The sequence below is a fragment of the Centropristis striata genome, chromosome 22 (assembly GCF_030273125.1).
Source record: "Centropristis striata isolate RG_2023a ecotype Rhode Island chromosome 22, C.striata_1.0, whole genome shotgun sequence".
NCBI lineage: Eukaryota > Metazoa > Chordata > Actinopteri > Perciformes > Serranidae > Centropristis > Centropristis striata.
Genome location: NC_081538.1, coordinates 5,185,697 through 5,200,495, shown reverse-complemented (window position 1 = coordinate 5,200,495; position 14,799 = coordinate 5,185,697). Strand labels below are relative to the sequence as shown.

At 38.3% G+C, this 14,799-nt stretch overlaps 1 protein-coding gene across 5 annotated transcripts in view; it reads right to left on the bottom strand.

Moving 5' to 3' along the window:
• LOC131961108 (ninjurin-2-like) overlaps nt 1-6,046 on the bottom strand; it is a 36,539-nt gene extending 30,493 nt beyond the window's left edge. Inside the window, exon 1 of one of the 5 annotated variants that reach the window (XM_059326381.1) lies at nt 5,831-6,046. In XM_059326381.1, coding sequence (XP_059182364.1) covers nt 5,831-5,926 — 96 coding nt within the window. In that variant the 5' untranslated portion in view covers nt 5,927-6,046. The remainder of the gene's footprint in view (nt 1-5,830) is intronic. The other 4 variants (XM_059326376.1, XM_059326380.1, XM_059326377.1 and 1 more) reach the window with 4 other exon arrangements.
• Between the last annotated feature and the right edge of the window lie 8,753 nt (nt 6,047-14,799).

Genomic DNA, 14,799 nt, shown 5'->3' with positions numbered 1-14,799 from the left:
GAATGATATCACGCAACATGATATCATATCATCTGTAATTCTGTGAATTTCTCTTATTGTCAACATGCAGTATAAAGACCAAACCACCAGTGGAAAGATCCTGCAAAGATCCTGAAAGTATTTTCTATGCATTCCAACCTCATTGTTGTCCAAAAACTACACATTTCAAACCATGAACATGGGCACTGTAGCCCACAAAATCATTTAGCCTTAAAAATGTTCAAAATAATATGTTTTTAAAAATGTGTATGTAAAGATTTACATCCTTAGGAGGAATTAAATGAAAATGATGGGGATTTTTTTTTATTATTTACATCTGGCTATGTAATTTTGTATTAAATTTACACTGTTGCCCATAAAAGTGGATTTTGTTTTTCTAGACAGAATTGTGGTGTCATTTTCATTGTGATATGTTTGGAAGAGATCGATTAACAAAGTTTTGAGAGGATATACACTGTATCTGTCGAGAATAAAACACATAAAATATTTTATTCCAACTTTATGAGCCTTTATCTTCGTTTTACTTGGCCTAGAATCATCAAACAAAAACTGGCACAGAGTTTCAAGCTATTACTTTGGAGGGAGGTTGACTACAGGGCCTGTTGTTACTTTGTTTTTATGTCATGATGTCATGAAAAAGTCATGAGATTTGATCATGCCAGCATGATCGGTAACTAGGACACTAAGGACCACCTTCTGAGTGAGTGGGACCATTCTCTGTCTTTGAAACATGGCTGAAACATGGAGAGGCTGTGTGATTCCTCATAATTCTGTATCAGCGCTCCACGCCCTGTTGCTGTGCTCTATACATAGCGGGTGACGTAGAGGTGTAAAGCCTTCACACCATAGAAATAGATTCATCATGGCAGCTTCACACAGACCCTGCTCGAAAACCTCATAAATCCAATTTTAGCAAATTACACACTTTCCTTCTTTAAAGTCCTGTTTAAAATACAAAGGTCTCATCTCACAGCAGATTATGTAAAGCCAGCTCTTATCCCAATAGGACTCAAAGCAACATGGTCTCACAGAAATCCGTGAAATAGCCACGGATTTGCTTAACTCAAAATCTGTGGAATAGGAATCACGGAATCACTCAAATTTCCTCGAAACTGACACGGATTTCGCTACAATGCAAGTTAATGACAGTCATATCCCAAACTGGTATTTTTTCCTATTGGTTTGTGTCCAAGTCACGTGGCTTTCAAGGTTCCGGCGGTCAGAACAAAAAACATGGCGGACAGTTCTCTCATTTTTAGTGAAAAAAAATCAATATTTTGACTTTGTTTCTGCATAAAAATGGATTTTGATTACATTTCTAGCGAGAAATATATGTTTTATTTTCTAAATATTCACTCAGTGAATGTACATAATCACTTTGTGGCGAAGATCTGGCCAGAAAAAGACAATCCGCTGTGTTTTATTTTGAAATCTGTTTTATTTTGTAATCTACCAGACGTGCTGTGTGATCCTACCGGATGTGGTGCGATCTCATTGAATCGCGCTTCACTGTAAATGGCCCGCACTCTGCTCTCCTGTTTTAGTTAAAATATCTTCATTAAACAAACATTGTTGTCTTTTTTTAGCATAGATAATATACATGCAGTATAATTATTTATTAGACAGTGTGTGATATTCGATATATTGGGTAGAAATAGGTTTTCACAACCCAAATACGGAAGAACTACAAAAAGTTTACTGATGTCGACATAAGTATTGAAGAGAAGTCTAAGGAGTTGTAGTTTTTTTTAATAAAACAGGGTTTCCCCTAAAATTGGAAATTGGAAATACTTAATTATTGGTTTAGGTCTATGACAAAGTTTTATTTTTTTCAAACCTTGGAAATCTGCCCTAACAGACTTAGATTCCCACAGCCCTTTGAGTGCTCTGAGTGCGAGATGTGAAAAAATAAAAAAGGGTACGTTGAAGTCAAGTTAATATTATAACTAATATAACTATCTCTTATAGACAAGGTTCATTATGAGTCAACTCGTCACATATAAACGCTTGTTCGGGACCTCTTGGTGTCAGTTTTAACAGACACGTCACACCTTTAGTGTCATTTTTGCATGTGCAGGGCTGCCTGTGGAAGTCAGCTGATGTATAAAGAGCACAAAAGTCCGTGGAGGGAGAAGGTCAGGACTTTTCACCCAGTCCTGTGTGAAACCGCCACAAACATACTTTTAACCCTAACTAAGTAGTTTTGTGTTTTTCACAATGTTTACTATATGTTGAAGTCTATCTGACTGTCCCAGTTTGTCCAAAATGAACACTGGAATAAAAAAGTGACAACAAAGGGCTCCTGACCCAGGATCAGTATGTGCATGTTGGGAGTGAGAATGTGTTACATAACTACTGACTCATGGCACAAAATAACCACATCAAGGTTTTAATTGTTCTGTTGAATGATACCAGTAACTCAGCAATCATTCACTATAAACTGCTATGATTTCTGGGTGTAAAAACCGAAACATTTTCGACTTTCAACCATTTATTAACAACAACAATAAAACAAATGTCTTTATGACTCTATAAATTATAATTTCAAAAGGCAATCAAAAAAACACCAGCATGGTTGAGATTAAAACTCAATCGATGATCTTGGAAACAGCAGGCGTCAAAACAAAATCAGCACATGGTCCAAATGCATTCTGGAGGTTTAGATTCGATGTGGAAATTCCCCACATTAAGGACTTCTCATGCAGCTAATTTAAAGTTGAGATAAAAAGTTACTTCTTGCAAACAGCGACTGATAGAAATAGAAGACAAGTGAGCAACTCCATTTATCGAGGAAGCAAGGTTATAATAGTTTTGGATTTTTCATTAGTTTTAGTTTTAATTTCGTTGTGAATTTTTGTTTTCAAATTCAGTTAGTTTTAGTTAGTTTTTAGAGTGAGTTTGCTAGTTTTAGTTTAGTTTTTATTTTTTGAAAATGCTTAGTTTTAGTTTAGTTTTTATTAGTTTTAGTGTTAGTTTTAGTTTTTTTGTAATGGGTATGTGCCTTCATTTCCTTTGGTTTATCCATCTCAGCCCCAATAAGGTTATTAATTCTTACAGTTCGGGGTGTTTTGTATTTTGGTTCTAGTGTAAACATCCCAGTCTCAGTAAACATATTTACCATGTGTTCCTGCATGTTGAAATAGAAACACTGAATTATGTATGAAAAAAGTTGACAGAGACGAAAACTAAGGACATTTTCACTATCATTTTAGTTAGTTTTAGTTCGTTTTTTAACCACAAAATACAGTTTCAGTTAGTTATCGTTTTTTAAAAAACTCTTGTTTTTATTTTTATTTCAGTTAACGAAAATATTTTTTCAATTTTAGTTTTCGTTATTTTGTTAGTTTTCGTTAACTATAATAACCTTGCGAGGAAGATCATGTGGTATGATCGAAAGCTCCAGAACAGCTATTGAGTGGACCTCGAGGTGTTTTTGTCAAATGTCACTATGTTTGTCTCTGCCATCAACAACCCATACTATGAATCCAGCATTTTAAAATAAGGTTGTCAATCATACATTCAGCGGAACCAACGCTATAATAAAATCAGATCTATCAGATTTCATCCCAAAGCTATATTTAAAAATATATTTGAGGCCCAGTATTGTATTGAAGTTTAAAAAGCGACTGTTCAATTATATCATATCCGCGGTGGCTATAAATTACCACTGATTACTGAGCAATGCCAGTGGCAGGTTTCAGATTGCAAGCAAAACCCTAATTATATAGCTGGTATTCTTAAAGAGCATATCCATTTCATATTTTCTTTTCACACTACTAATGGCTCTCACTCTAAAATATACTACACCTGCTGCATGTTAAACCATACGTAGAGTGGCAACCAGCCATCCATCTGTCTGTTAAAACAACATGGTAAAGACATAAGCGTAATGCATTGATGGTTGCATCAATCATGTACATACAAACCACACGTGTCAATTGGTTCTGACATACAGGATGTGTATCATGCTGAGGGAGCGATTTCTTAAACACACATGCATACACTTGCTTCCGCTGATGACACATTTCTCTCCTCACATCTGCCAGCATATGATTAAGCAACCGGGGGCTGAAATGAATAGTTGTGGCCAGGACTTGGCATCTGTGGACATAAACATTTACATTCTGAGCCACATGATATGATCATTACTGCAGTGGCTCGTGGCGGCCGAATGGTGCTCGCAGCTTATCTGTGATTAAGGGTGCTATAGGCCTCTGGCTCTGCCAACAGTCGTGCTGGTTCCATGTTAATCTTCTTCTTAATTCCTGCTAATTGCTGCTAAAACATACACCAGCTAGTGTAACAGCTTCCTGTGGTTACAGTAATCAATGTGACAAATTAGCCCCAACATTACAGACATACTGTATTTTCGTAAATGGTAATATTGTTAAGAATCTCACTGATGTGCAAGTGTGACTCATCAGAACAGGAGAGGGAAAATTCAGGGACTGGAAGTGTAAACGTGCATTTATGTTTCCAGTTAAATGAATGAACAGAACAAGCATTCATGAGATGTAAATTTGGAGCATGGTTAGCAAACAACCGTATTTTTTTCTGCCTTATAATTTCATACTGCTGCTGCAGCTGCCATCCCACTGACAGGAAGTCAAACTACGGATGAGATTTGAACTTAGTAGCTTTAGAATTCACTACTGAACTGAAAGTCGCATTTTTGACCTGTTGATCTGTTTTTGTTAAATTATTATTATTGATTGACAACGAGCAGAAACGTCCTCCAATAGCTGTCCAATATATCAAAATAATCATATTAAAATTACAATCACAATGCTATGATTTGGTATAGTGTGGATGGCATTGAAGTGAATGGGACTTTAACACATACACATACACCCACTCAGCTAGTGTTCACCTTTTCTCACACATCTGTCTCTGTCTCACACACACACACACACACACACGCACACACGCACACACGCACACGCACACACACGCACACACACGTACAGCTCCTCTTGAGTAATAGCACTTTGTTCACTGGAGACTGTGTAGCTAAATATAACAGTAACTGATATCCCTGCTGGTTGATGGGCAGGAACACTGCTGGACCTGACACTGATACAGAGGATGAATCGCAACAGACACCAGGGAGAGAGAGAGAGAGAGAGAGAGAGTGTGTGTGTGTGTGTGTGTGTGTGTGTGTATGTGTGTGTTAAGTAGAGTTTTTTTAAAGTTTTTTTCCAGCATTGCTCAGAACAGTATTGCACTACTTTCTAACATGAAATAATCTTCTGACTCATCACTCACTGCAGTTATAGGCAAATGCCTTTAAAATATCCAGAACAGGAAAAAAAGGCATCCTTAGGTCCCCAACCCTACCTTGACCCCTTTTTCTTGGCATTAGTGAGTACCTGCTCTGTTGACCAGTTGCTGCATTAGAGGACTTTATTAGCCTTTGCACCCAGGTCCTAATTGATATTTGATGGATGTTGCAATCGTAACCTGGTCTCAGAATAGAGTACGGACACTCAGACGAACTCAGAGAGCCACACAGCAGCCCTCTGATCCCCAGCTCTCACATAGGCAGGACATACCGCAGCTCTGCGGCAAAGCTAAGACAGGAGCAGCGATTCAGAATCATAGATAGACCAGGACTGAGAGGAAGGGAGATGAAAGAGTATAGGGAAGAGGAGAGAAAGTTAAACGAAGAGAGGGAGAGAGGTAGGAGAGGGCAGAACAGACTGAAAGATGCATCTATAATACAACTTCCTTCAAACGTCTCTCTCTATGTCTGCCCCCTTGTCTCTACCTGTCTCTCGCCCACTCTCTCCCTCTTTTTCACACAGTTTTCTCTCTTTTTGGGTGCACTGACCTGCAGAGGGCCGCTGGCTGGCATGGTGGATCTCAGCGACGTCAAGTCGATGTCTCGGCCCTGCTCCCCTCTCTCTGTCTTCCCAAGTCCCTGCATAATAAGGCCCGAAGCGACCAAGCAACCAAGCACACACACACTCGCACACTCGAGTCTTACCCCCACAGCGGTGAAAATGCTAATGCAAGGATGGCAGTGGTCGTTATGAAAGGAAATGACCCTGGACGCCAGGCACCAAGCACCAGGCAAGGCCAGGGAGGACAGCCGAGGGACAAACAAACGGCTTATTCACCCCGTCCTGGTCTCCCCTGCTCCCTCTCTCTCACTTTCCACTCTTTCAGCCTGTCTCTCTCTCTTTATTCTCCTCCATGTACCAAATCTAGGTTGTAAAAATGCTGGAATACCAAATGAACCATCACGCTGAAAACCAGGCAAATATTGTCTATGTTAGTGTTAGCCTGTTACCATATTAGAAGTTAGTCTTGTCCCTATCTATGGCTTTACTTGAGTGACCAAGTCAATGCACACCAAGTTGTGTCTATTTGTGTTTGTTTGCTCAACAAAAACATTCTGCTGTATTTCTGTTAAGTTAACTGAGGTCAGGTCTCTTCTCGTAAAAAAGCACTGAGGCTCTACTGTTAGAAGTTTACAGCTCTCTAAATGAGGGGACCCCGAGCCTCTGTAACAGGGACCTAAAGATGTCAGAGTGAAATCAGGAATGTTAGAGACGGATATTTAAAAAAAAAAAACCTGGACATATACAGTCAGAACTGTCTGCAAGGCCACAAACCACTAGAGGAGAGTAAAATGTAATTTGCCGGGAGTTATTAACATTAGCTAGCATTAGCCACCATAATCTGTTGTTCATACCAGACCCACTAGGTCTGAATACACAAGACCTGGAGTTGACCTACTGAAACTAAACTTTTAATTTGTAAGAGAAAGAATGTGTTATCTCGTCTTGCTTTAATCTATGCATGTGAGGTTTCTTCTTCTTTTTCCCCTGCTAAAAGGGTTTTTTAAGGAGTTTTTCCCTGGCCGATGTGAGGGTCTAAGGACAGAGGATGTCGTACCATGTACAGTCTGTAAAGCCCTTTGAGGCAAATCTGTGATTTGTGATTTTGGGCTATATAAATAAAATTGACTTGACTTAAAACAAGAGAAGAATGACTGCAAGATACATTTTTTGGCAGTATTGCTAATGTGCAGCACACGACAAGCAACAAGTCCACTCACCCATACAGCCATAAACGAATGTTTCTTGTATTAGCGCCCCTATCAGAAGATCAACACAACCCCATAACTATATGTAATGCTTTCAGTTTTTAAAGTGTGGTTAACGTTGTGAAAGAGTAGCAGTTTGGTTAGGTTCAGGCACCAAAGCTCCTGGGACAGGTTATGTAAGGAAAAAAAAAACATGAATAAGATTAAAATAAGTTTGTTACATAACTTCAGTTATGCATATATGTTAAACTATCATACCTACGTGATGTAAGTTAAGGACATTATGTTATGGTTAAGTTATGTAGGTAACGAAAGTCCTACCTTTGTTTGACTCATTGGTAACGCTTTATAATAAGGTCCTTCATAACCATTAATTAACAAGTAATAAGGCATTGTTCTCGCTTTAGATCCGGTAGTTTCAAAAAGCATAGTTAACTTATAGTTAACTTATAATAGATGAGCAATAAAGAATATTTTAATATCAATAAACAAACAAAATAAGATTAATAAAGGCATGGCAAAGACATAATGGGTGGGTCAGGGGTGTTTGTAATGCCATTATTAACACTTATATAAGCTTATAAACACACAATAATGTTAATAAGCATATTGTAAGGACTTACAAGGGCCTTATTACTTGTTAATTAATGGTTATTACAAGGACCTTAATATAAAGCGTTACCGACTCATTCATTCACCCTCCCCAGACGGACTTTGTCGTCTTTATACTCCTGCATCACCTGACTTCCTCCTTTGTTCCTGTCATAATCACTATGGCCACTAAAGGTTGCCCTAAAATAAACATAAATAATAGTTACAATAAGCTACTTGTACAAACCTACACGGCCTATTTTGGGGGGATGAATGTGGGAAATGAAAAGAATTTGATTAAGTTATCACAGTAGTCTCCACAATAGCCTGCAGAGTGTGACTAGAAGAAAAATATAAAACCTTTTCAAATGAAAATGAAGCTTTATTAGATTAGAAGAGTGAATGGCCCTTTGTAAAACTAAGGAGGCACAGGAATGTTCTTCTGTTGACTTTGAAAAAGAAAGACGGTTTGAGGGAGAGACAGACAGACAGAATCCCTTTAAACCCAACCTGTCAGTGTAAGTGGAAATTCCAGGAGCTTAAAAAAAGGTTCACACAAAAATAAAACACCACAAACAAATACACAAATGTCACATTTATAGAAGAATTATTCGGTTTACTTTGGCTTTTTCCTCATATGGCATACATACAGACCACCAACATTGGACAACACACAGAAAAGTTTAAAGAATGAAGTGTGTCCTTTCTTCTCTTTCTCTCTCTCTTGTGCAAATACACACACATACGCAGTGTCCTGGGGGGATGGTGGTTGTCAGCCGTGATTAAACACACCACCACAAGCTCATAATCCTCAAAAAAATGATCACCTCAATGGCAGGAATTTCATTAGGTTAAGTGTACGTGTGATGTACGAACATCACATGAACACACAGTAAACCTTCGACCCACATTATAAAGATGGAGTGGTCTCAGTTTTTTGTCAGCAGGTAATTTCTTTTTTTATTTATTTATTTATTTAGATAGATAGATAGATAGATAGATAGATAGATAGATAGATAGATAGATAGATAGATAGATAGATAGATAGATAGATAGATAGATAGATAGATAGATAGATAGATAGATAGATAGATAGATAGATAGATAGATAGATAGATAGATAGATAGATAGATAAGCTCTCCTACCCCAAATCTATATCGCTTAATATCAAATCCAGACTCCAATAAATCATCGTTGACAGAATTGAAGAGCATTGTAATTACTTTCCTCAGATACCATTGTATAGCTTAACATGCATTAGCCCCAAAACCTGTTTGAAGCACTCTGCACTCTAATATGCTGTTAAATAGAATAGCTGACACAGCGACCAACACAAACTGTCAACTACTTAAACACAACATCTATGGTAAGCACATGCACAAATGTACAGAGCAACATACCTTATACTGCGGCCACACTAGAGGATACTTATTTTTGGGTGATTTGCCCTTCCGGCCAGTCTAAACCAATTATCTCCCTAGATGACACTGTAGTGTGAGGAGTTTACAGACATCATCTTAGTGTTAAGGACTAGACTAAAGTCTACCTGATTTTGAATCCTGTAGTGTGAAAGGAACAGCAATCAGATATTGAGCAGAAAGCTGGAATTGCCAGTGAAAGCCAGCTGACCAGGTAGCATCAGCCATGACTTTATCTACAATAATAATTACTCTTTTTATGTGATTTGGCGTAAAACAGAGCAACCAGCTGAAGATTACAGTCCGCCACAATATAGATTTTTTTTTTTTTCAGAAACATGCATGATCAAACATAAGACCCTGGAATTACCACTCTGAAATTGTTTTTATAAACTGCAGCCCTGTGTCTTGACTGATTTGTCTAGTGTTTGTGTGTTCTTATGGTATAATGATATAATATTAAAAATCTTATCAGTTACGTCTATGATCTTTTCAAAATCAGTAAGGATTTGAAAATCCTAGTTTGCACCAGGCATTATACATGTGCGTTGTCTTCAATATGGACAAACTGCTTTCTCAAAACATCAAAACAATAATATTACACAGTATATATTTAGGACATATCTTCAGGGACTGAGCTGTTGTCAATTTTCCTTCTTATAATGGATAATGTGTTTCTTTTCTGGCGTGAAACCTGAAACATCTGCCCTTTCCCTTTTTTTTTTTTTGTCATTCGTGATAAATTTGCTTTAACGTGTCATCTGACACCGTCCAAGAAGTTATTTTATTTTTGTGGTTATCCAGAACGATGCCTTTGCTGTCTTTCAGGGACATATATATATTAGAGGCACATAATGGACTATTTGAGACCAATAGATTCCAGACTAATCCCAAAATGAGGTTAAAAACAAACTGTCCTGCCCACAGATTTTCATTCCTAGAAACTGGGTTTACACGAGGTACTCAGCCAAAACCTCCCCATTCTTTGGTTCCTAGAAACAGAGAGTCTTTGGGAGATGCCAATTTCAGTTTTCCCAGTTCTTCCTAGAAAGAATAACTGCCGTGTAGATCAAACACTTAGAGATATATGGTACATATCTCAACTCTCTCTGCTGGATTACAGAGACTTAAAGGATGAGTTTTTGACAGCTAAATGTGTAATCCTGCTCCTGAGAAGGTTACTCAGGTTGGTACACGTCTGCAAACAATAAAGATAAACAGGTACTTTGAAGAGACAGAGTTCATTGAGGACATTCTAGACTGGGTTGCACATGTTTCTATATGTGGAGGGTAAAACAGAAGCTGAAAACCCCATACTTGTAATTTACATCAATCTGCGATAATGTTTGTCTCTATAAATTAAGCCTTCAGGGGCCTTTGAGCTGCTTCGTTCTTGATGTGGCAATTTTTAGCTTGACTGTAAACAGAGTTATGAGGTGTTGCGAAACACTGACAGAACCTGCAACACAGGCTTTTTGTTGCAGTGTCCTCTCTCATGAATGAATGCCAATAACTTTGTGTGTATAGGTTATTAATAGCATACTCACCATGCAAGCAGATTTCCATTGTCATTTGCCCGTGGTCATTAAATGACTCACGCTTGTTTTTTAATGTGAAAGTGAGCAATCGCATGCCTCTGCTGCTGGGGAAAGGTAATGTGGTTTATATGCTGAACAATAATGAGTGGAGACGTCCAGGTGCAAAATGCTTGAATCATAATGTGCCTTACACAATAACTGCAGGGGTGACACTGGTAATGAGGTGCTAATGTTGTGATGATACAAGCTGTCTTTGGTGGGAAAGCTACAGCATTTCAGAAAACACTTTTATTGCCTTTTAGACAAACATAAGGTAAACATGAAGAGCCCTTTAATTACAGAGTTTAAGCTGCAGCATACGCATGTTGACTCCAGCTCTGTCTTCTAAAGTTAAATGAGTGGTGCTTAAGAGCTGTGTGATTGTGTGCTCTACCAGGAGCGATACTCATGCATTTCAAAAGTAAAAGCGTAGAAGTAGTAGAAGTGTATTTACCAGAGGTGGGACCAAGTCATTGTTTTGCAAGTCACAACTAAGTCTCAAGTCTTTGCCCTCAAGTCCCGAGTCAAGTCCTAAGTCAAGACTGACAAGTCTCAATTCAAGTCCCAAGTCCTACAGTTTGAGTTTCGAGTCCTTTTAAGTTATAATATTTACACGGATCATGTATGCTTTTAAAAGTTGTATTTATTTATCAAAACTTTTTCTTGCAAGAACATTCTTCAAACACATTTGAAAAAAAAACAAGTGCATAACAAGAGCATACTGCAAATCGTTTTTTGTTGACCATTTTTTGTAGTTTTTATACCCGAATGAAACTATTTGGTATCATTTTTGCCAACTGGCGCAGTTTTTTGACAGTTATTCTTTATTGGTTGTCGTGCAATTTGATTTGATGGATGCTGTCGGATTAAAACAACATGCATCGAATTTGACTGGATGTTGCACACGTCAGACACACACAGACAGACAGACACAGAGAGAGACGCACACATTTACACAAAGAGAGATAGAGGGGTCCTTAGTAACATACTTTTCAATCTTTGGGTTTTTTGTCAATCATAAAGTCATAAGTTACTACCAGTCCAAGTCAAGTTGTAAGTCCCTTTACATTTTGTCAAGTCAAGTCAAAAGTCGTCAAATTCTTGACATGAGTCTGACTCAAGTCCAAGTCATGTGACTCGAGTCCACACCTCTGGTATTTTCCTGCTCTAATGTAAAATACAATCGTTAGCATGTCAGGCTAGCTAGATTAGTACCTACAGTAGATAGTAACAGAGCATTACCTCTAGGGTCAATGACTTAAACTTACACAACTAACTGCATTAATTGTTGTCTTACAAGTGAGTTAGTCCAAGTGTTTAGTTAGTGGCTCTGCCCTGCTCTATAATGGTTTACACTCCCAAGAACCCCAGGCAACACTTTCTTGTAGTACTTGTTATTTCTCTTCATAAAAGGTTTTTCTTTTGAATGGTTGAAAACAAAGCAGCCACACATGTAGAATAAAATATTGCTCTAATATTTAGTTCCTTTTAATGCTTAAACCACTAGTGCTTCTTTGAAACACGGCAACAATGCAGTTCTACACAAAACACTTGCGCTGAGGTTGCTAATTGAATGACTTTAACATGATGTCATGTAGTCATAAGGTGCATAATTATTTAAGACTTGTTTTACAGGGTTCAGATTTTTTGAACAAGTTTCCTGGAAACAATAGTTAGCTGGAGCGAGCATTTTCATCCAACTCATGTAGTTAGCGTTAGCATAACGTTAGCTAGATACAGTTAATCAAACCTGCCAGTGTCATTTTAGCCAGACATCGTTAAAAAATGACTTAGTAGTTTTATTATTGTTCACTGCACATTAGCGTACGGTCAATTGAGACTAGCTTAGATTTAGACGTTTTCCATTTGACTTAAAATCAGCTGAAGCGACACGTGAAACTGTGTAATGATAATGACTGGAACATATACAATGCTCTGTCTTTGTCATTCTGTCTCTTTGTTGTACTCTCATTCTCTGTCACTCTCTCGTTCTCTCTCTCTCACACACACACACACTCATATCACGCACACACAAAGATAGGGCTTCAGCAGTTGAGTACCAGGCTGCGCTGACCTCTCGCTTTCTACCTCTGTCTGCTGTCCACATATGCACATACGAACACCGAGACAGTACCAGCCTCTCATTCTGGGAATGATAAAAGGCCTTTATGCTACAATAATTTTCATTACAGTGATGCAAACGCGCAGACACACACACTGACTCAACAGGTAACTCACAGAGCGACTTTGCACATCTCAGCTTCTGATACCAGCTGATAAGATTATTATCAGACCAAACACCGGTGCACACACACTTGCAGATTATGTACACAGATATTGTCACGCCCACATTCATGTGCAAACATACACAAGTGAAGGAGCAGGGTACTCTACGATGAGGGAGAAACTAACAGCACAGATCAAAATGCAAGTGTGTATCACTGAGGCGTCCAGGTGTGCATAGGCATTCATCAGATCAACATTTTATTTAAAGGCTCCCTCGGTGTCTTTCTATTAGCAAAACATACAACATAATGCTAATCATTGGTGTTCAATTAAATAATGATCCTTACATCAACACATGAAGATAGGAAATTCAGACATTATAGTTGTTTAGCCGTATTTGTTTTTGTTTTTTAAAATATTTTTTTGTAGTCGTAACACATCTCTCTGTGGTTGATTTGTGTCTTTGTGTATTTATTTTTGTCTTTTTGCTGTTGTTTTTTGTCTCTGAGTAGTGAGTTTTTTGTCTCTGTAATCTTTTTGTGTCTCTCTGTGGTTGATTTGTGTCTTTGTGTAGTAATTTTGTGTCTCTTTGTGGTTGTTTTTGTATCTTTGTGTAGTCAGTTTTGTCTCTTTGTGGTTGATTTGTGCCTCCTTGTAGTCATTTGGGGTCTTTCCATGGTCAGTTTGTGTCTTTTTGAAATTATTATTTGTTTGTGGTTTTTCAATCCCCTTTGGTGTGTCTTTCCAGTCGTTTTGCACATATTTGGAGTTGGTTTGGTCTATTTGGGGGGACCTGGGCCCGGTAGGCCTGTCCAGTCATCCATCTATACCAATATAAGCCAAAATGGGTCAACGATTGATGTGTGTCTGTGGCTGGGACACCTGCAGCACCCATTAAACTCATTTATAAGATGGAGACTGTAGTTGCACCAATTTATGGAGAGTGGATATTTCCGAAGGCGCCATAAAGGAAATGATTCAGTCACTGCAGGAGGGCTTTGCTTGGAGAAAAAAAAAGGTTGACAAAACACTCACAGCGAGAGACAGACAGTAAACAAATTTAATCACACATTCACACAGACGTAGACATGCATGACACTCAGCCATCAAGACATAAAAAGCTTTTTTTCCCACACAATACGTTTATTGAAACTGCTTTCGATGCACTCAGAATTACTCCAATTTCAGCATTATTTACTCAAACATTAACTGCACACACACACACACACACACACACACACACACACGCGCGCGCGCGCGCCTTCAATGTTTTCTTGTGGCTTTACTTCCCAGGAGTTCATCACTTACTTTCCTGGGAAACAGGAAATTAAATGTTAAGCATAACTGCAGATAACCAGAAAATTGTGTGTACTCTCATTTGTTGTCTCAAATACTCATTACATTAAACGGTAATATTATCCACCTGTTGAATGTCCCCATGCACTCTAACGGAGACTTGCATGTCTGGTTCAGCCACTTGTTGACCCACCTGCACATTTTATCTTCCATTTACAGATTTTTCCACACTGCACATTTATTCTAACAAGATTTAGCTGCAAGCCATTTTAGTATGATATGTAATTGGAGGAAACAGCTGCTGCCTGAAAGACTTAGCCTATTTTATTGCCATAATAACTACATTTCAAGGCCATGCAGAATTTATGACACTCCGGGTTTGGACAATGTAGCTTTGTATGCACAAAATGTAGTCCACAGCACGACACACACTGATGCAGACATGCACACACATGCTGATAATGTGGGGTACCCACAAATATGTTCCTCAGAGAAAAGGCGTGAACTTTTGGAAGACATCCCTCAACCATAAAGTATTTAGCTTTGACATGGTTTCATAATGTCTTTTTCACCATTTCAGCTGTCTTCATATACCTTACCCAACCCATTATGGACTCCCAAGGCGTAAAAAAACAAACA